The 22,224-nt window shown below is 38.9% G+C and overlaps 2 protein-coding genes across 6 annotated transcripts; one reads left to right on the forward strand and one right to left on the reverse strand.

Annotated features, from left to right (window-relative positions):
* Positions 1-170: 170 nt before the first annotated feature.
* On the forward strand, positions 171-13,084 carry LOC132699888 (ubiquitin carboxyl-terminal hydrolase 31). The gene is made up of 6 exons (XM_060666851.1): positions 171-780; positions 843-1,356; positions 5,479-6,132; positions 8,799-9,226; positions 9,289-10,237; positions 12,319-13,084. Exons 1-6 carry the CDS (start codon positions 551-553, stop codon positions 12,367-12,369), a joined length of 2,826 nt encoding a protein of 941 aa, XP_060522834.1. The 5' UTR covers positions 171-550; the 3' UTR covers positions 12,370-13,084.
* On the reverse strand, positions 12,664-22,007 carry LOC132699889 (G1/S-specific cyclin-E2). 5 transcript variants are annotated; one of them, XR_009618567.1, is made up of 5 exons: positions 21,345-21,748; positions 20,231-20,772; positions 19,281-20,152; positions 13,971-14,396; positions 12,664-13,916 (listed from the first exon to the last, which is right to left on the reverse strand). XR_009618567.1 is itself a non-coding variant. In XM_060666855.1 (5 exons), the coding sequence occupies exons 3-5, from the start codon at positions 20,717-20,719 to the stop codon at positions 14,030-14,032; spliced, it is 1,728 nt and encodes a 575-aa protein (XP_060522838.1). In that variant the 5' UTR covers positions 20,720-20,772; positions 20,834-20,853; positions 21,809-22,001; the 3' UTR covers positions 12,664-14,029. The 5 variants fall into 5 exon arrangements, 4 of the variants coding, with proteins under 4 accessions (XP_060522838.1, XP_060522839.1, XP_060522837.1 ...); XM_060666855.1 differs by lacking the exon at positions 21,345-21,748 and adding exons at positions 20,834-20,853; positions 21,809-22,001 and having other exon boundaries at positions 12,664-14,396; XM_060666856.1 differs by lacking the exon at positions 21,345-21,748 and adding an exon at positions 21,892-22,007 and having other exon boundaries at positions 12,664-14,396.
* Between the last annotated feature and the right edge of the window lie 217 nt (positions 22,008-22,224).

A 22,224-nucleotide genomic window follows, 5' to 3' on the forward strand; every position in this document is an offset into this window, starting at 1 on the left:
TCTATTTATTTTAAAAAAGTCGTTCGGTTAGTTTAATGACGGGTTATTACTCTTTCTTACTAAAGGTCGATTAGTTTTGTATTTTTTAATAATTTAACCGTTATCCACACAGTTACTTCATTTTAGCAAGCAACAATGAAGCTGACGCCATTATAGCAAAGCGTAGCGACGCTTGGTATAGCTTCCAGTGCTTTCAGTTTCACTCAATTGAAGCAAGCTTGGTTGCCTAAGTATGCACTTTCCAACCAGTGTTGTCACTTGGCAATTTTGACCCGAACTTCGCCGCGGTATAGAAACGCGGAAGCGGATGTACAAATGACACTAACACAACGAAATCGAAAGCAAGAGTCAATTGATTGTTAACTTGGTTTCTGATCATAATGAAACCTTTTCGCCCGTAGCGGTGGCAACGCCGTCGAACCTACATTCTTTTGACAAATGGCTGACGTCCGTGTCAGTGTTGGTTAGTGTTGCGTTTGTCGGGAGCGAATTTGCATTTTCTCCATTCATCAACGATAATGAAGCCCCGGATATGATGTAGTTGTTTATTATGTGTGATATTGCATTCTCGAAATCGAAATCGGACGGTGAGCTATTAAACTGCGACGAAATGACCCTCGAGACCAACGAGCCTTCTGTGTTGAAAAGGACGTTTACACTGCCCAGGAACCCCTTTAATTCCGTCCGGTCCTCGAAAAGGAGAATCAAAACGTTGGAAAATAACGTTACCGAGATTATCGTCAACGGCGATGTCGAAAAGAACAACAGACGAGTGTTTAGGTACGGGAGTCTAGTGACGCGGGTGATTGGGGCCAACGTTATTAACGAAAGATTGTTTTCAGGCGGCCGTCGATACGAAAATTCATTAACAAAATCGCGCAGCATATCGGGCCTGTACCAGGAATCAACCAAAACTTGGATAATATCCGGGTACCGCCCGTGGGGTTCCAAACGTGGGGTCCGGACGATATCCCCGGCGTGACGGGTCTAGACAACCACGGCAACACTTGTTTCATAAACGCGGTGTTGCAGTGCATCTCGCACACGGACGTGCTGGCCGAATACTTTGTTCTCGATAAATACAAAATCGATTTGTCGCGCCGGAACAAATTAAACTCGAAAAAGTTCGGGACCAGGGGCGAGGTCACCGAACAGTTGGCTCGCGTGCTCAAAGCGTTGTGGGCTTGTCAATACAGCCCCGAGATCACATTGAGCTTCAAACACGTCGTCGGTAGACACTCGTTGCAATACAAGGGCACCCAACAGCACGACGCGTTGGAATTCTTGCAGTGGCTGCTCGATAAGGTGCACGAAGACTTGAATACGGCTTCGAAGAAGAAATACAAGTCGATAAAGGTGGGTCTCCTTACAAAAATATGCTTCAGTGATTTCTTGCAGTGTATTTGCTTTATCTGTGAAATGCGTTCGGAATGTTTGTAGTCCGAGTCATAAACGCCAATGGATCAAAGTCCAAACGTTATGGAAAAATGCCTATATCTTAACCTAGTTCTATTTTGCCAGCTAGAAAGTTTTTGTGCCATGAGAAATTTGATTTAGTACTAAATTTTCCAAGGGGCATTTTTAATTATGTTCCGCCAATAAAAGAGTTGAAATTTACGACCGCCCGCGGCCAAGGTGATTAAAATTCTATTTGATTTCCCTTTATAAGTTTTAGATATCGCGTTTGAAAGAAATCGTTTGTTTACGGGAGTAGTTTGTGTCAAATTTTAGGGTTCCTACGGGCCCGCCCAAAAAGCCAAATATAAATATAGTCCCAAAATAAGAACATTTGCCCTTGTGCCGTATGCGCGACCTACTGCGACGGGCACGGGTTTCCGCGGCCCGCTTGATCCGGTTTTGTTTTTCGCTTGCCAACTGTAATTCCGTTTAGAAAATTTTCCGCGACAATAGCATCTCGTTTCATTTTTTTTTTTTCGTTATCGGGTTATTAATTATTGCCGCCGTGTGTTTACGTTACGAGAATGGGCGCTTTAACGACGTCATCGTAAATTTAATTGAACTTGGGTGAAAACGAGGCGTAGAAATCGAGGCTGGCTATTCAACAATTGCCATACGCGATAACCTACTGTCAGATTGTATGTGTGTGTAAATGAGCGATCACATTGCATTCCATTCGCGTGACTAATTGGGTACATATCTATTTTTTCTTCATAACGATCTGCTCCATTTACGATTTAATTCGTTGTTTTGTTTGTGCCGAGAAAATTGGCTTTGCAATTTATTGAGAAACGTAGGTCGGGATAAACCACCCAATAATTGGACATTGGACGTTTTTCGTCGCTTACGCGTTACCGACGGCTTAATTTTAAACGCTCCTGATTTACAATTCCACACACACACTCGCGTAATTACCTTGAAAACAACCAGAAATTAATTATAGACGTACCTAATGCAGGCGCAAGGTCGCGGCGTTGCCAAGCGGCGCCCAAAATCCAGTGGACTCGGAACATTGACGGGAATCGAGATAGGCTGACGGTCGTCTCGTCGGGCAACGCCGGCATTTGTTTTGTATTGTAGTCTGTCGCAGTTTTAAGATCAAGGTCGTCGATTTTGCGAATCGGGCGAAAAAGAGAGATTACCTATCCCGCTTTTGTATCTTAAATAAATATTTTATGCACCCAATAGTTTTTGCGGAAAAAAACTGAAAAATAAAACTCAACAAAAATGAAAACACATCAAATATTTCTGCTAATCCGCCTCCATATCGATTTAGACTGAAAGTATCCTTTCCTTTTCTAAACGCTGCATCTTTGAAATTTTTTTACATCAAAAAACGGATGAATGTGACATCTTTTTTTTAACAATATTTTTGTCCCAATTTTTTGAAATATGAAATAACTGTATAATAATAATAATGTTTATTCATCAAAATAAATGTTAACATAACGTACATAATAAAAATAATGCATACAGTAATGAACAAACTGTTCCGCACTGAAGCAACGATCTGATAACTGCAGATTTTAGAGTTCTGCTATTAATCATAGAAAAACCATGGAAATTTGACTTTGACTTAACGACGAAGTTTCTGTCTCTTCCTGCAGACGAAAAATCAAACATTTGAAAATCTATTTTTACTTATCGATTTGCGGCCAACCAAAATGATGCGTGATTGTGTAAGACTTTTATGTTTTTTAATGTCATAATAATTCGGTTGGATTTTGACTGATTTTGAAAATAATTAAAAAAAAATTAAATTGAAAATATTAAAAAAAATAGGCTATTTTGAAATTTCGTTTTCACAAATGCCATGAGTTGTCTCCGTGTCAAAATCGGTGTCAAAAAAAAATAAAAACCCCATTTTGCAGGTTTTCGAGAAAAAGAAAAAACCGGTTAAGTCATCAAAAAATTATTGAACAGGAAGATCAGCGAGATTTAGTGCTACATACTTTTTATTTTAGACAAATTTCAAAATTGTGCCCGATATTCGCAAAAAATTTGAAAATTGGGTTCCTCTTTTAATGAACATTTGGCCATAACTAGAAGACTCTGTTTCAGTTGTCAATTTGTTTGTTTCACCTATTGTACAGGGTTTTCCCGATATTCCGTGCAATATTGAAAAACGTAGTAGGTGCCTTAAATTTGCAGCTATGGACGTCAGATTTAAAACTGTCCAAATCGAACGAACGCGAAGTAAATTTTTGATTTTTTTTGGGTAGTTTCTGCTTGGTTGTTTTCTTGAAACCCATTAACCCGATCGGCAAAAGTCCTGAATTAGTGGACGCGGGAGATCTAGGACTATAACCTTTATTTCAAACATTTTTTCGATTATATACAGGGTTTTTCAATTATAGACAAAAATGTAAAAGACAATGGAAATTTTTCTTGAGAGTAAATTATTACTCATTAAGCAAAATTCCCGAAAAATGTGGCTTTGTGGTTTATACAGTACTGTAAGCAGCTTCGAAAGTTATAATTTTTGTATTTACGGTTTCTTCTATCACACACGCTGCTTTTAGCGAATTAGTAATGGAAAGGGAGCTCTAAGTGTATGCAACATTAACTAAACGCGAAATAAATTCCGACAAAAAAAAAACATGGCCACAATCTTTCCGGGTTCGGATATGGGTTTCCACTCCATTTTTCAAACTAGTTCGGGAACTACACTGCTGCATCTAGTCCGCTCACAACCCAAGATGTGAATGGGCCCTCCGATTTCGTTGGCATTCTTATTACTAATAAAATGGGTCTCTAAATGCATTCTTGACAACCCAAAACCCATTTGACTAAAAACAAAGTCCAAGAAAAAGTGATAAAACCGTTTAGGAGACGTCAGTCCTTTGGGCGTATGTTTCGCAGCCGATGAAAAAGACCTGCCCTGCCGCGCGACAGTCACGTGACTCTAATAGATCCAGCAATTTCAGTCAGTCCAGTTGCGGTCCGGCAATACGCGTATTTTTATGTAGGTTACCGTCGTATTAAATTGTTTAAAACTCAGTTTTTTTATTGTTTTCTTTTGTGTCAGTAATAACTGGAATGTTTTAAAAACCCGTGTGGATTCGTAGTATACTGCCCGCGAAGTTGTGTCTTTGGATATCGGTGTTTGTAGGTTATACCGCCGTATTATAAACTTCTAAAATGTTTGAGAAAACCCGTGGTCATTTGTGTAAAAACCAAGTACCAGAAAGTGCAAAGAACAGTGCAAACATGCCGCGATGTTGTTGTGTTTTTGGGTGTCCGTCAAAGTCCGAAGAAATGGGACCCGTCTCCAATTTCAGTTTACCATCTGACCCGAATCAAAAAGAAGTTTGGTTAAGAAAGATACCTAATGATATTCGCCAATTAAAGAAACATAAAATGCATAAAACATTTTGCAGAGAAAGATGTTTTTTGGATTGACAAGTGCCTAGTTAAAGGAGAATACAAAGAATATGCTCGTGAGAGGCCAAAATTAGCGGAAAGTGTTGTGCCAACTATTTTTGAGAATGCCCCAAAGAGACTTGACCCAAACACAGCCCAATGTTGTTCGTTTAGCTGATGTCGAAGCGGAGCAAATGGAGGCAGCGATAAAAGCAAGCTTAGAGACACAAAAAACCTTTGAAAATTCCAAAAAGGTTCCGTCACCGGGAGATAAGTTTCTTTAAAATCGATTGTAAGATTGGACGTCAATAACACCTACCATTGCATGTTAAATAAAAGCTTGTAATAACTGTAGATCTTAAAAATATGTTTAAAACAATTGATACTAATACAATAAATAATACCTGACTCTAAAATAAGTTTCCAAATACTTCTAGATAATTAATATTAAAGGAAATCTTTAGGAAACCATTTTATTGCAATGCTGCCTATTCCAATCCTGGATCTATTAGGGTCACGTGACCACCAATACCGGCAATACGCGCCCAGGCCGCTATTTTTCGTCTGCTGCGGTATGTTTAGGGTCATAGATAAGACTAACGGTCGGTTGACGTACATTTTGTTTGTATATCGTTTGAATCCCATTTTTTTATGTAGACCGCGGGCCGACCGGACGAGGTGATAGCCGCCGAAACGTTGGAGAACTACAAGCGGTGCAACAACTCGTTCATCCAAGGCATATTCCAAGCTCAGTACCGGTCCTCGTTGAGCTGCTCCCGGTGCCGCACCCAATCGAACACCTTCGACCCGTTCCAGTGCATATCGGTGCAACTGCCCCAGTTCCACAAGCAGAGCGTCTACGTCACGGTGGTCTACACGTCTCAGCAGCCTCGTCAAGTGCAGATCGGGCTCAGCTTGCCGTCCGCGGCTAGCGTGGGCGAGCTGAGAGAGATACTCCAGTCGGACACCTCGATAGAGAAGGAGAACATGCTGCTGACCGAAATTGGGGAAACGGGGTTCATGAGGACCTTTAACGACAACCAGTCGATCAATGTGATATCGGAAATCGATCCCGTGTACTGCATCGAAACCGCCCAGCTGAAGGAGAGGCAGGAGGACATCACCAGCCCCTACGTGTTGCTCTGTTGGATCAACGCCGTGATGGTGGGCGGAGAAATGCAACGTTTCGGCAGCCCTTACACCATGCAGGTGTCGCGGGAGACGGATTACGACGACCTGCAGAAGCTGTTGTTGAAGGAGATGGCGCCCATCTTGCACGACGACATTTTGACGGCATCCCAAACTAGGGGGGTGAGTGTTTAAGCGCTCTTTGTAGGTTAAAGTTGTTTATTAGGTTTTTGAGTCACAAAAAGATTTCCTTTTAATGCTTTTACCTATTTTATATAGGAAATTCCGTTACATTATTCATACTGCCATTTTTAGTTTAGTAGCGCTTGTAGTTTCTGAACTACGAGGGAAAATTTAAAACTAAAGCTTTGTTTTTTCAGGACCGTCTTCGTTTTCTGATATCCTTTTAATAAAATTATTCATTACGAATTATATTAATGTACTGTCACAAGATATCATTATGTTGTGTAAGTAGTTTTACTTTTACCTTCAGAACCTTACGTGGCTTAATTTTTAGTTACTCTATTTTTATAACCTTTGGAATCCTAATTTTGCTATTCATCCTGATAACCGTAAGTTGAAAACATCGAAACAATAATTTTACTATAACATTCGAATTGAACTATTCTAGGAAACACTTAAAACGGATATAAATTGTGCAAAAAGAATATTAGGCCCTTATTTAACATTCCGATCCTGTTGATCCTGAAAAAGTAATACTTCCAAATCAAATTTTTAATACGTGGTGCGTTCAAAAAGTAAGGTGACTTTTGTAATTGGACCGGCCACGTACATTCATTTTATGTTACTTTGGTACACAAGTCCCTAACATATGTTTACAGTTTCAGCCAGTTTGCAGGTTTACTTATTTTTGTGAGACAGAAGTGTTAGACGTGTTTTGTGTGCTCGGCAATTTTCTGCAATCGGGAAAAATGGAAGAAAGAATTTGCTGAAATTTTGTGTACAGAAATGGAATACAGTGCTGTAAAACACTTGAAGTGTGGACAGTTTGTTCAAAGTAGATTCACCATATGCCGAATCTGCTTTTAGCAAGAAGTACCAACCAAGTACCAAGTGGTACCAACTATTGAAGAAGTGAAACCAATGGTGTTGAAAAATCATCGAATCACCAATAGAGAAGTGGCATGTTTATTGCCATGCAATTTTTTCCGAAGTTTTGGGTATGAAACTGGCCGTCGAAGGAGAATCCCTCAAGAGCTGTTAAACGACGTCATTGATGATCCGGATATACTCAAAAGGTCATATCACTGATGCCGAAACTAAAGCTCAATCGTCCCACTGGAAGAACCCAGAATCGCTAAGACCGAAAAAAGTGCGTCAAGTTCGATCAAATCTCAAGGTTTTGCTTACGGCTTGCTTTGATTATCGTGGCGTAGTACAAGGGTTCTTACCACAAGGTCGTACATCGTTGCTTGTGTCTAACTAAACAAAACTAGAATTATGCCTCAGCCATCATATTGACCGGTTATGGTCCCCGCCACTTTTTCCTTTTCCCCAAACTTAAGAAACGCATTAAAGGAAGGAGGTTTGGGATTATTGAAGAGATAAAGATAAAATCGCTTGAAGAACTCAAGGCTATACCAGACAGTGCTTCGAGGATTGGAAAAAGCGTCGGAACAAGTGTATTTTATCTGGGGGGTTTACTTTGAAGGGGACAATATTAATTTTGGTGAATACATAAATCCGTTTTGATAAAACAAGTCACGTTATTTTTTGAACATACCTCGTATATGTTTTTTGTTAAAAAGTTCTGACGAAGAAGTATTTTACTTTTCAAATTTCTCTCGTAGCTCAGAAACTACACAGGCACTTTAAAATTCTGAGTAGACTATGTTGGTAGTGGAAAATGGCATCTTACTATCCCATAAGGGCACATCAAAAGGGGACACACGGTATATTCCGCGTGACAACGAAAGTACTGTCCACGGCGGCATTTAAAAATGCCTTGAGATAAAATCGAACATTGTGAACTTCTATAGTATAAAATTAATTGATTTCGGTTTCCGATTTCACCGGAAATAACCTCTAATTTGTTATTTTGTAAATTGTTAACTTTTTAGACTCGCCAACCAATTCTAAATAACTTAATAATTTACTTGTACTCTGTCTATTCATTTTCATTTTCGTGAAGATTTCAAAATTGCTGAATTGGTCATGGAAAGTAAGAGGAACTGGGCGATATTCTGTCACTATATCGCCGATCATACGCTATTTTAGGTTGCGTTTTATTGAAAATCTACTTGCTCCTTATTTTTCTTTTGTACTATTTTATTGATTTTCGTTCAAAAGGATTATTAACAACGAAAAAGGGGTATCTTATTTTCAATTTCGCAAGAGGTTATGGATGTTGAGTTTATCATAATCGGATGTATGATAACAAATTAGGCTTGGACGGTGAAGGTTCCATTCTTGTAAGTCGAACTGTTTTTTAAAATCACGACAAACTTTGTTTTTGATATTTTATTGAATTGCGCTTTGGCCTACTTTAGTTTTTCATAAAATTAAAATATCTTATTATTACGGTAAATTTTTAAACCGGTATATTTCAAAAACTATTGATTTTACACATGGAGTATTTCGTCTCTATGCAAGAGTCCTCTGATTTCATCCAAATTTAATGGATATAATTGCAGGCTGGAATTTGGAATCGATTAATAAATTTGTAAAAAAGTTCTAAATGGTTCCAAAGTTCTAATTTTTTTTTTAATTTTTTCAGTTTGTTTTAAATAACGCCGTAAAATTTTATACACGTTACGTTATTTGTATTAATAACAATTGCAATACTAGTAACAATACTAACATGTCCCCGTCACTCCCATCACCGGCAGATATTCAAAATTCGTATATTCGACTCGGCTTGGAACGATAACGAGCCGCCGTCCTACCTGGAGCCGGACCTGGAGCATCCGTTGTTCATGGAGGCCGTGGACCAATCGTTGGCCCTCTGCAGCGAAGACGGCAGTCCGCAACATCTGAAGCTGATACTCGAGTGGACGATCGACTCGAAGGCGATCGTCATAGCCGACGATTGCGACGCCGTCGAGGAGCACTCGAGCGTGAAAAATCTACGGGCGCAAGCGTTGCAGGGCGGCGCCCCGCTCACGCTCGAGGAGTGCCTGAGAGATTACACGGGCGCGGAAACTTTGACCGACACGTGGAGGTGTTCGCATTGCCGCCAGTACCAGCCGGTGGTGAAGACGTTGGACGTGTGGTCTTTGCCGGACATCTTGATCGTCCACTTTAAACGATTCAGGCAGTGAGTAGTAGTTAAAATAACTTCATTTTCTTTTGAAAATCATTTAAAACGTGTGATAACAGGCAGAGCGCTCGTGGGGGGAACTCGACCAAACTGACTACGATGGTCGACTTCCCGGTGTACAACTTCGACATGTCGCCCCACCTGGCGAGCAAACGGAACCCCGCCCACCTGCAGGACGGCGACGTCATCATCAACAACGGCTGGTCACCGTGGAAACGGACGCGCAAACAGTCCCAGTCAAACGACAACATGTACGACCTCTACGCGGTGTGCTACCACCACGGCACCGACCTGGAGACCGGCCATTACACCGCCGCTTGCAAGAACCCGTACGACAACAACTGGTATCTGTACGACGATTCCAAGGTCCTTAACTTGAGTAGGGACGCGAACGACGTCAGCCCGCTACTGGTCAACAACAGCGCGTACATCCTGTTCTACCAGCGGCGGAACGGGATCTACGCGAGCTCGAGCTCCAACAATAGCTCGGCGGCGAGTACCAGCTCGGTGGGTTCCGGTAACGACCACTGGGTAACGAGGATGCCGCGTTTCCTACCTCCAAAACCCGTCAAACCGGAAAAGTCGGTTACGGTTAAGGAGGAGCCGAAAATCATCGAGTCGGTCGCGTCTGACAAGGAGGCGGAGCCGAGAAAAGACGAGGTCGCGTTACGTAACAGCCAGAACGCCCTCTACAGCAGCCGGAAGTCGCTCGAGATCAAGGTGGCGGAGAACCTGAGGAACTCGCCGACGTTGAGCTTGAATCTGAGCCGTTCGCCGTCCGATTGCAACCCCAAGAGGCCGCCCGTCTACACCACCAGCATATACATAAACTCCACCGGCGGCGGTGGAGGTGGCAACATCAACGCGTCGCCGGTACTGAGCTGCCTTCGGGTGGAGGGACTGAAACAGGAGGAAGTGGAACGGAGGAGAGAGACGTACAGTACGACTGCGGCCGTGCACCGCCACTCTGATACCGAGAAGATGTCGCCGAAGGCGGACGTTGATCGGGTAAGCGGTTAGGTTAGGTTAGACTCACACAACAATGCGCACTATTAGGGCGTCGTTGTCAAATTGAGTTTATGGTCAGGGGTTTTAAGGAATATTTTAATATTCTTTGATTTATGGTTCGCTATTATGAAAATATTTTAACGGAAGGGCGAATATTATGACCACTCTGTAATAATTTCGCGTTAAAAACTGAAAGTTGTTTTTGGTACTTTCAAAAGTTTGACGGACAATCAATAATCTTGGTTTTCGTATTTTCTTTACAGACAAAAACATTCTCGTTCAACCTTTTTGAGCACTAGAAGGTAGCGCCTCATTTGAATTCGTCCCGTTTAAAAGAGTGCAAGTACTCATTTTCTTCCATATACTTTTTTTTCTAAATATTTAAAAATCCCAAATATAAATTGTATTCTTAACACCTCAAGAACGGCTCTTGCTGACCGATGTTGAATTTATTAGGGTAGATTATTTTTTTTAATAAAATATAGAACACGTTGATCGTTGATGATATTTATTTGTCCATTTTACGTGGAAGTAATATTTTCTAAAGTGGTCGTTTATTATTTTCTGCCATATTATACGAGGTGTGTTCAAAAAATAAAGTGGAGGTTATTTCCTGTGAAATCGAAAAGCGAATTCAATTAATTTTATGCGACAGGTGTTCACAATATTTTTTGAACTGCCTCTGTAGTTTCCGAGCTACCAGAGAAGCTTAAAAAGTTTGCGATTTTAAAAATTTTTGCCATATATTTTTTAATAAGAAAAATATTTCCATTATGTAAAATACTTCTTCGTCGGAACTTTTTAACAAAAGCCACATACGAGGTGTTTTCAAAAAGTAAGGTGACTTGCTTTATCAAAACGGATTTATCTATTCACCAAAATTAATTTCCCCTTTAAAGTAATCCCCCCAGATATAATACACTTGTGCCAATGTTTTTTCAAATTCTCGAATCACTTCTGGTATAGACTTGAGTTCTTCTAGCGATTTTTTCTTTATCTCCTCAATCGTTCCAAACCTCCTTCCTTGCATGGGTTTCTTGAGTTTTGGGAACAGAAAAAAGAAAAGTCGCGGGGGGCCATATCCGGTGAATGTCGTGGCTAACGCATGATTGCATTTTTTTTTTTGGCCAAAAAGTTGGGCACAAGCAACGATGACAAAGCATTCTCGGGATGCAAAATCCGCATAACTTGTTTTTTTCGGTCTTGGTTCTTCCATTGAGGCGACTTGGCTTTGGTTTCAACGTCATAACCATATAACCAGGATTCGTCACCAGTTATGACTTTCTTGACCATATCAGAATTATCATTGACGTCATTTAACAGCTATTGAGCGATGCTCCTTCGACAGCCCTTTTGTTCAGAGTTAAGCAGTTTCGAAACAATTTTTGCTGCTACACGTTTCATGCCCAAAACTGCATGAAAAAATTGCATCGCACCAGCCATCCGACGTCTTCAGCCGATTCTCTAATAGTGATTCGGCGAATTTTCAACACCATTCCGTCTTCTCGGCCATATAGGAACAGCTTGTATCACTTAGCATAAGCCGAGCACACAAAACACGTCTAACGCTTCTATCTCACAAAAAAGTAAACATGCGAACTGGCTAACACTGTGAACATATGTACCAACACAACAAAAAAAAATATGGAAGATCGAATGTACGTAGCCCGACCAATTACTTACTTTACCTACACATTTTTTGAACACACCTCGTATATCGAGTTTTCTCGGGGTAATAATGTAAAGCCAAATCCAATTTTGCAAGATTAAGAGTTAGCAATTTTCATCAGTCGTCTTCAGTTCGTCTCTTTTAATGAGTTTCCATAGAAATTGAAAAAAATGGGAGAAATTGAAAAAATGGGAGAATTAGGAAAAAATTGAATTTTGGTTAACTTTAAAAAAACCTTTGGATTTAATAAATCAAATTATCCAAATTCAAAATCTAATCTAGATAAATTTGCGGAGACTTATTTAAGTATAATGACAACGAAAGTTAGTTTTTTATATTGTTACTGAACTAAGTATAAGTTCACATTTCACAGGATATGTTTTCTTATCGTTCGTTATTTTTCCCGTTGCAGATATCGCCGCAACCACTGAAGAAGCTCGTCCCGTCGCAGCAGTCCTTATAATACATACTGTTCTTCACTGTACATAATTAATCCTACCACATTTCGAAGGTGGTAGTTTTTGTTTGCCTCATTGTTTTCGGTACGTTTGAACTACTCGGTTTAATTTAGGATGAGAAGCACCCGTTCCGTTTGCCCAAAACAATTGAAATTATCTCCGCTAAAGCAGAATTTATTATTTTTATTTTGTTTCAATTTTTTTTTAACATATATTTTATTTATTGCGAGAAGAGAATATTTTATTATAGGTATATCATATATCGGTCGAGCGGTGAAACAGTGATATTATCTGTTGCGTTGTTTTTTTTTTAGTTGTCCGGGTCGCGTATCAGCACCTTTAGGTTTTATGTGTTACAGTAAAGTAGTTTGGAACGCGCAAAATTTTAATAAATAACCCCCCCCCCCCCCCAGGAGTGCCAAACGCGTAAGCCCGCCCATGGCGTTCCGAACGACCCGCAAAAATCGTGCATTTAAAAAATATATATTAAAGTCTACACTGCTGCTACTACTAATTAGGATCATACGTGTAAAAACTGTAAAACAAAAATGGTTTTCATATGTTTTTTGTAATATTTGTATAATGAAGCTCCAAAAAAGACTCGAGATAGTATTGTAACATGTAAAACACGCGTGCCTTAAAACCTTTGAAATGTTCTGTTATGTTATGTACAACATGAAAAATCTGAATAAAAAATTCGCATCGGAAACTTCCGTATTTTATTTAGGAAGAAAAACTAGCAACTCGTACTCAGCTTCATTTTCCCAACACATGGCGAAGGCAACTATTAGCATCTTTTTAACGCTCCGACTTTCTTTAAAATGGCCGAAGTTAATTGTGATCGATGACGTCACTGATTAAACAAGGAAAAAAAACATCGAAAATATAAATTTCATTACTGTCACTCTACAATTAATTTACAGTACAATTTCGTGAGAAATTACAGGGCATTTTTAGGAAAAAGGTGCAAAAATCATTTTTGCAAAATTCTGAGATCACGGAAACTTCCGAATTTTATTTAGGAAGAAAAACTAGCAACTCTTATTCAGTTTCATTTTCCCACACATGGCGAAGGCAACTATTAGCATTTTTTTGACGCTCCGAATTTCTTTTAAATGGCCGAAGCTAATTAGAATTTCTAAAAAGTCGCCATATTGATTCTTAAAGCAGGTGAAATTGTGATCGATGACGTCACTGGTTAGAACAAATTTCATTGCTGGCACTCTACAATTAACTTACAGTACAATTTCGTGAGAAACTACAGGGCATTTTTTTAAGAAAAAAAGTGCAAAAATCATTTTTGCAAAGTTCTGAGATCACGAGTTAAAAATTACGTTTAGGTTTAAAAAAACCGGAAAAAATATATTAACACAAATAATTACTTGAATCTGTAAATAAATAAAATTATGTTAATATAGAATTACCTAATCCAGTCTTAAGTAAAAAAATCGGTTTGAAAAATTATAAAAAGAAGATCGATTCGAATACGGACCGGGAAAATGGGCATTTTCCCGGGAGCCCGTTTTCTATTTCACTTACACCACCAAATTACCTAATAAATCACAATTTTTACAAAAATATACAACGCGCCACCTACGGGACTTACAAGAACTAAACACCGACCGGTGGGTAGTCACTAGCGACGCCTATCCGCAGACCGGACAATCATTCTAATTTATTTATTGCGTCTTCGAGTAGATCTTTGGACGTTTGTAATTGTACGGGTATATTTCTCTGGTTGCACTTGACTAGACCCTCGAGGATCTCGTCGAAACTCAAAACGCCCTTGGTCTGTTGCAAGATGAGGTCCGCGTCAGGCGACGAGACGGCCGAAATGCTGAGGTCGGAATCGTCGAGCGCGACAGCGTCGCACGTGAGTTTTTCTATGTCGTACATGCACACCGTTTCTACCTCTTGCTCGTCGTCCTGATGTCGGTTTTCCTTAACCTCGTCTCGCTCCGGGCTCGGAACCGGAGTTTTTTGTTTTTTCGGTACGAATGTGCGTTCGACTTTCAATCCCATCTGCTCCAACCTATATACGAAATTAAAATCGTCAAAAAACTGATTGCCAAATATAACCCCAAAATTGTTGAACTCCGACTGGAATCCTGCAGACGTTTCGCCAAGATCTCACTTGGCATCTTCAATGCTCGTGCTTCGAAAACACTTCGAACACAGTCGGAGTTCAACAAGCGAACGGATGATTGATATCCCGGAATATATTGTCATCATATTTTTCCAGTCACGAATCAATACGTGAAAATATATAAGGTTTTTTTTTGTGTTCTTGGACCGTTCTGTATATGTTAAAATCAAGGCATTTTTCTTGGGTATATATTATGGTCCGTTACGTAAAACAAAAGAAGAAAGTTTCTAATTCATTATTTAACGTTTCGACCGGTGTATTCTCGGTCTTTTTCAAAAATATCTGAAAAAACTGACAGGGTTTTATACAAGGCAACAAAAACGAGAACAATAAAACTTACCTTACTTTTGAAATCGATGTAGAAACAAAAACATTTAGATACAAAATACGACGGCACGAGTTAAAATTGTAGAAATAAAACTGTAGATATAAAATTGTAAAACAGAAATATAAACGGTGTAAATATTGACAATAATAATTTGTATGCGCATGTCTGCGAATCTATCGTGCGGACCGAGTTATCAATTTGGCATGCGAAGCTGAATTACGAAAGTACGTTTTTCCCCCGACGATGTTATTTATTTACTTCTTTTTTTACTTTAGATTTAATTTTGTAACAGCCACCCTTATTTATTTAATTTTTGGATTATATTTTATATTTGAATCAGAATTGTATGGTTAATTTTACTAAGGCCTTTTGTGTCGGTTTTAAAGTTTACGGATTTTTTGGTTTTTTGAATTTCTGTCGATTCGTAGAGTTCTCTTTTTTTAGTATTAGGCTCAGTTTAGAGTATCTTTACATTTTGAAAATCGAGTGAATGTTTAGTTTCACTACAGTGTGTATGAATAGCTGTTTTGTTGGTTTTGTCAAATTTGTGCCCAATCATTCTATTTTTGAGATACTGACTCGTTTGTCCAATGTACACACTATCTCAACCCGAACATGGAATTTCATATACTATGTTACTTCTTTTTTCATCTGGTATTTTTGCTTTAATTTTAGAGAAAAATTGTTTTTGCAAATTCTGACCCTTATGACCTATTTTGACGTCATGTTCCTTTAGAATTCCTTGAATGGTTTCGGATAGGCCTGCAATGTATGGTAACGGTATATATTTTGTTTTATTGTTTTGAAATTTGTGGTTATGTTAAAGGCCGTTGTAGAATTTATGATTTTTTTTAAAATTTTGTCTACTAGATTTTGCGGGTAGCAGTTTTGTTTAAGTGCGCGCCTGGCTTTTTCTAACGCTTCCTTTCTAAATTCAGGATCGGACAGCATAATTGCCCTATCTGCCAGACCTATTACAACAGATTTTTTTGGGCGATGGGGTGGTTCGATCCAAAATAACAAAAACATAACAAAAACGAACAACATAAAAACGAATTTTATAACTAAAAAAAGTAAGAAGAAGTTGCCGTAGTATCGCCTGAAGTGCAATGATAATTTGTTAAATAGGGGTTTGTAAATGGGTAATAGCTGTAAGAAAGTTCACTGATGCCTCCCTTCCAGCCGAGGCACATGAAAACATAATTATTCCAGAAGAAACGGACAATCGATTTCGTAATGAACTCTTGCAGAGAAATGATATCGATAGCACTTCTCTGCGTAAGCTCAGAGGTATTACAGTGAATCTTCTCGGTAGAAGATTACGACCCTCCGTCTTGAACATTAGATACTTCAGTAATCTCTGTACACTCTCAATAGTCTCAACAGACTGAGAATGGCAGTTATATATTGGTGACCATACCACCGAGCCACCTAATGTAACAGTAAAATAACGCTGAGCTACAAAAAATGCCTACAATTTCTTATTACGAATCCTAAACTTTGCATTGCGCTGGAAATCATTTTAGTAATGTGAGGTACAAAAGAGAACGTCTGGTCAAATAAAATCCCCAGATTTTTCACAATCCATACTGTAATTAAAGACTGTATTTTTGTGCGGTGATAAACCATATTACATTTGTCGATATTAAGGTGCAATTTATTTTTAGTACACCACTGAGTGATAATATTGATGCTGGCCTGGAGAGTCATGCAGTGATATAGTTTTAGGTCATCTGCATAGGCAGCTTGAATCTATAAATATATTGAACGTAAGTGGTCCAAGGTTCGAACCCTGAGGCACACCAGAAGTTGGAACAAAAGGAGCTAATGTAAAGCCCTCAATCTTAACCAACTGTCGATGATGCACCATATAGGGCCTCAACACTAAAATTATCTAATCAGAGAAACCAAATTTTTGACTAAGTGATGATCTATCGGGTCAATCGATTTGTGAAGTCAGTGTATATAACATAAACTTGACCTTGCTTGTTCAGAGAGTCAGAGGCATAAGAAAACATGTCAAAATGTTGACCTCCCTGATTTCAAGTTATCTGTAGCTATAGAGAAATAATTTAATCTCCCCTATCAAGATATATTTGACTATATAGTTATTTTTATGAACTTCTTGGAAGCATTTCATGCGAAACCTTCTTTACAAACGGTGAAGGCAAAAATAAGGAAAACAAAAAATGTAAATAACATGTAAACGTTGGAACACTGTGACTTCATTGTGATATTACTCTGGCTACTGGTTTTATCCTCAATTATTGAATAAACATTAAATATGATTTAGGGTCACGTCTGCCGAGATGAGCACCGTTTATTCGGTGTCGCGCAAATAAATAATCGTCATATCAAAATAAAAAATTAAAGCGTACTTACTGTTGATCTCCGGTAAAGCGTGTCGAACGAAAAAAAAAAGTTAAAACACACTGACCAAAAATGTTACAACACAGCGATTATACAGGGAAACAAATGAATGGTTTTTAATCAGCGTTCCGAAATACAAATATGATTTTTACGTATTTGAGGCCGTAGGCAGTTTGAAATAGAATTCTATCGCAAATAGTGATAATGATATGTTAGTTCCATACTTATACGATGAAAAAAAAAATGACCACTGACAGTTGGTCATATCGACTCATGCAGCGAAGACTATAGTAATTCATTTATGACGGTTTTTGAGTTACTATTATGCAGCGAATATACTTAAAAATACCAACAACTTTTATGACAAAAAGTATAGTATGTGTAAACGAAAAGGTTACGCAACCAGAAATACCATAGCAATATACCATACTTTTCGTCCTAAAAGTTGTTGGTCTGCATAATAATAGCTCAAAAACCGTCAAAAATGAGTTACTATAGTCTTCGTTGCGTAAGTCGATATAGTATATAGATATGCGTGTGCTAATAATACAGGAACTTATGAAGCAACTATAAAGAAGAAGTTTGAGAAAGTTGAGTTAACATGCGCGTGCGCGAGATTTCAAATCTCGCTTTTAGCCAATGAACTTGCCGCATTCCATAACCAACATGGCCACTGACAGATGGTCAATAAGTTTGTATTTTCTCAAAATATGTCTAAATTCCATTAAATTTTCAGTGGAAAAGGAGTGAAGTATGTGGAAATTGTTGCTTAGAAAGAAAATGGCGCAAAGCGCAGGTTAGTCAGTGAAATGTAGAGGCACGCATGAAGGATCATTCCTATCTTTTTGAAAACACTACAACTACTTACTTACTAGGGCCATTATATTATCTAATTGTTATATAGGTAAGGCCTGTACGTATTTAGTAGCTATATGGTTAGTCCAACCAATCAATCAATTAATATTAATGTTGCGATATTTTACGTACCTTAACAAAAAAAAATGTTTATTTTAGCCTTGTTATCCAAACATCACTTTACGTTTTATAATAAATAATCTGGATTTAATAATGAATATAATAAAATAGAACAAAATAACGCAGGCATCAGATTCGCTATTTTTTTCTTACACCCAACATAAGCACCTACAAAATTATTATTGATTGTTTATATTTTATTGAATTATTATTATAAAAGTAAAAACTTCCGAGACATTTAAAATCTTTTAACTTCGCCAGTGGTAGTTAATATTTGGAACAATAAAGATTCGTGCTTTTTACAAAACTTCTGGATTCCTCCTGCGTCGGTTTTTGCTTAGTCGAAGTTGCTGACGTTTCGCCAATCATCCGGTTGGCTTCTTCAGAACTTGACTGGAACTGTCAAGTTCAGTTTCAGTCAAGCTCCGAAGAAGCCAACCGGATGATTGGCAAAACGGCAGCAATTTCGACTAAAAGCATAATAAAGATTCGTTTGCCATATATAGCGAGTGTATAAAGCAAGTACCCCTTTTCATTTTTTGAATGATTGAAGATATTGGCTTGATAAATATTTAAATGGTAAATTATTGTGTTACATATGATTACAGTAAAAATTTTTTTTTGTTTGAGTTTTACAAATAAATAACTCCATCGAGTTATTATTTGGTTGTCCCAGAGTTTAATTTTTTCCCTTTTTTCGTGAAATAAAAATTATCGGTTAAATGCGCATTTTTTGATATAACTCTCCTGGAAAGTAAATACTGCTATTTTTTTACCAATAATTTTTTAAAGTTATTTTCACAATTTCCAAATATTTCAAGAAAATATTTTTTGATTGGCGTATCCACAATTTCACAGTAAGTAAAGTAATCAAACAAAGAGAAGACTCCCACCCCCGTTACCAGCAGTCTTTTCCACGCCTTTCTGCGACATCGCTCCAGTTTAAAATTTTTAAATCATTTCAATTTTTCGCGAAATATTATCGAGGCATTTTTGAAAATGTTTCAATCATTTTTCTCCATAACTTTAACACCCTTTTTGGATCTTACTATCATAAAGCAAAGTATATATATTATCTGCAACAGAAAAACAATTACCTTATAATCGCTGACTTCTCGAAGTACTCCAGATTGACGACGTGCGTTTGCAGGCTGTGGTTCTCGTCTTTTACGAGCTGGGGCACTTTGAGCCTGACGCTGGCCAAATGTTTGACCCCCTGATCCTCGGGCACCGAGTCCACTTTACAACTGACCAAACGCGGATCCGTGGTGTCCCTCAGCACCAAATAAAACGCGGCCATGTACTCGGCGCAGGGCTGCAACTGTTCCCACGTCAATCCCGACACGTTGAGGGCCGATTTCTTGCCATACATGAAGTACATGGCGGCGGCCGCTATCGTACTATACGAGAATTTCAGGAAGCCGGGATCGAGGCTGAACACGTCTATCAACTGGGAGGCTCTGCTGAACTGGTAGCCTGAGTACTGAGGGAATATAAAATTCCGGGTACTGTCCTGGTGCAGTTTCTGACGTACGACTTTCGGCGCTTGAAAATGGATTTGCATATACAAGTTTAGCCAGTCGCTGGGCGTCATCACGTTCAAGTCCCACCCCAAACTATTTAGGATTAATAGCTCGCACGCCAGGATATCTTCCGGGGTGCAGGCGCCGTCGCAAACAAAGGAGAATTCCGTAAGTCTGGGCGGGTAGATTTCCTCCAATTTGGAGGCCAAAAATAGGCAGGTGACGCCCACTAGTTGGAGCTGATTTTTGGGCACGTCCGGCCTGATTGATAGAAATCTGTCGAAGTAATCTACCGTCAGGTAGTAGGTGACCCTTCGCAGGTGGTATACCTCGCACACCTCCATCACCCAGTCTAACAAAATCGCCCTCATGCGAGGCATGAAATTCGTAAAATCTTCAAACAGACGGGGGTTGCGTAGGTTTAGGGAGGCCTCTTCCTTGTATACCTAAATGAAAATCAAAAATTTGTAAAGCACCGATAAAAAAAAAACGCAATTAAAATACTTAAAAAGCTAGACACAAACCATGTACATCCAGACTTCTTTGCTGTCCGCCCAGTTCATCAGTGGTAAAGGCGCCCTGCGTGTCTTCTGCGGGGAAGCAAAATCGCTCTGCCTTGTACTGCTCTTCCTCTTGCTGGTTCTGCTCGAGGCCGAACGAGCCTCTCGTCTCGAGTGTGGAGTTTTGTGTTCTTTCTCTGTGGTACAAATTTTAGACGTTGAAGGGCCTTGTTCTAATCCCTCGCTGTCTGATTTCTCGACGTCGATTTGACCATCAGAACTCGTGTCTTTCTTGGTGCTAGATGAACTCTGAATGTTCTTGTCCCTCGCCAAAGCACTCGCTCTTATATTTTGTCCATATTTAAAGCCCCAGACAGTTTGCTTGTGATGCATCTTTAACAGTTCTTGGAAGGGTAGTTTGTTCGTTTCAGCATAGCTCTCTTCTTCTAGACGGTTCAGCAACTCAGTATTTTCTGAGTCTGAAGGGCAACTTGTCCTCTCACTCATTTTCATTGAATATGAATTGGTCCTTATTATGAAGAGGTCAGATGTACATCCACAGTGGCCTAGAAGGGTAACTAATAATAGTAAAGGGTTGCCTTTAGTGACACTACTACACCTCATTACCATTTTCTTCATTTATGTAGCTAGCCAGAGAACAAGAGAACAACAAATACACATTTGGCATAATGAATTATTTCTTATATCAACATTCATGAAAAATCTATTCTATTCTGGCATTCTATTAAGCTACATCTCATACTCAAATCCTTGACACCAAATACTCAGCAAAAATTTGAATACAGCCACTATAGAGCTTAGTACTACCAAAAATAGTGAATGGGCCATTTGGGGCCCCATAAAAAACTGGAACTGCGCTTTCAGGTGCAAACAATTATTTTGGGCCACCGTCTGATGCCCAAACGTTCGCAATTAGCGATAAAAACTCAAAGAATTTACTCCATTTTTCGTTTACCGAGCCTTTAAATCGATGCCTGCACCACGCCTCGCCTTTCACATAACCCCTATGTTCGCGGCCGTATTCCGGCAAAAATACCAAAGCAAACGCGGTGAAAAATATTTTAGAAGAATTTACGAAGTTCCACCAACAATAATTAAGCAATTGATCAGCACTTACCGCCTCAGGTCTTCCGCAAAAAAAGCTCCAATCTGCTATCACACGGTTTTTGGTTAGGAAGACTTCACTGAGAGTTTTAATAATTAAAATACAATGTAAAATATAATTTTTAGTTTCCAAACAATTTTTCGGACCTTTGTCTACACGAAAACTACCTGCACCTCGAATTTGGCCACGTAGTCCCACCACTAACCAACTAAAAATACCCTAACACCCTTACACGATCCCGCCAAATGAATGGAATGGTCAAATTTTGAGCGCGCAAAATTCATCAGGCATGAATGCCGCTAACTTCAGACCGAACCCTACAAAAAGCATCTTAAAGAGAAAAACAAACAACAGATTGGTTCTATAGTAGTAATCATTGAAAATAATGGAACAACTGTCAATTTGTAATAATATTTTAGAGATATTTTATGTAAATTCGGCCGATAAAGGAAAGTGATGTATAAAGCATTGCCTACCTTTCTCTTCATGAGAAGTACAATCACAACAATGAGAAAATCATGATAAACGGCGCGAACACAACGAATTGTTCAACACAAACCTAGAATTATATGTTGGAGTTTTATTTCGGATCAATTTCCACACATTTTCAGTGAAAACATTGAGAAATTCACGACAATATCTCAGATGACGCGATCACCTGTTGAGACAGCTGACATCTCAAAACAAAACTGAAGATAGGCACGCACTTCCCCTCTGAAGTCGATGTAGATCGAGCGGGAATCGCCATCATGTTACGGTAGGGGGTATCATTTTCAACCAATCAGGTTCTTCCCAGAAATTTTTGTTACGTCGACAGGCATTTAATTTTTTCTGGGTCAAAGAACCTAATAGGAACGTGTGACGTCACAAACCGGTTTGTTTAAACATTATG

This window comes from Cylas formicarius, unplaced genomic scaffold, assembly GCF_029955315.1.
Source record: "Cylas formicarius isolate icCylForm1 unplaced genomic scaffold, icCylForm1.1 PGA_scaffold_3__17_contigs__length_32017465, whole genome shotgun sequence".
Lineage (NCBI taxonomy): Eukaryota > Metazoa > Arthropoda > Insecta > Coleoptera > Brentidae > Cylas > Cylas formicarius.

What these genes read in the sequence shown, in the direction of transcription:
- LOC132699889 (XM_060666856.1), bottom strand. Translation starts at nt 20,719, where the DNA reads ATGAAAATGAGTGAGAGGACAAGTTGCCCTTCAGACTCAGAAAATACT. An exon ending in AAGAAGTCTGGATGTACATG is followed by an intron (nt 20,153 to 20,230) that starts GTTTGTGTCTAG and finishes ATTTTCATTTAG; the next exon opens with GTATACAAGGAAGAGGCCTC. An exon ending in GAGAAGTCAGCGATTATAAG is followed by an intron (nt 14,397 to 19,280) that starts GTAATTGTTTTT and finishes TTTCGTATATAG; the next exon opens with GTTGGAGCAGATGGGATTGA.
- LOC132699888 (XM_060666851.1), top strand. Translation starts at nt 551, where the DNA reads ATGTGTGATATTGCATTCTCGAAATCGAAATCGGACGGTGAGCTATTA. An exon ending in AACAACAGACGAGTGTTTAG is followed by an intron (nt 781 to 842) that starts GTACGGGAGTCT and finishes GATTGTTTTCAG; the next exon opens with GCGGCCGTCGATACGAAAAT. An exon ending in CACTTTAAACGATTCAGGCA is followed by an intron (nt 9,227 to 9,288) that starts GTGAGTAGTAGT and finishes GTGTGATAACAG; the next exon opens with GCAGAGCGCTCGTGGGGGGA.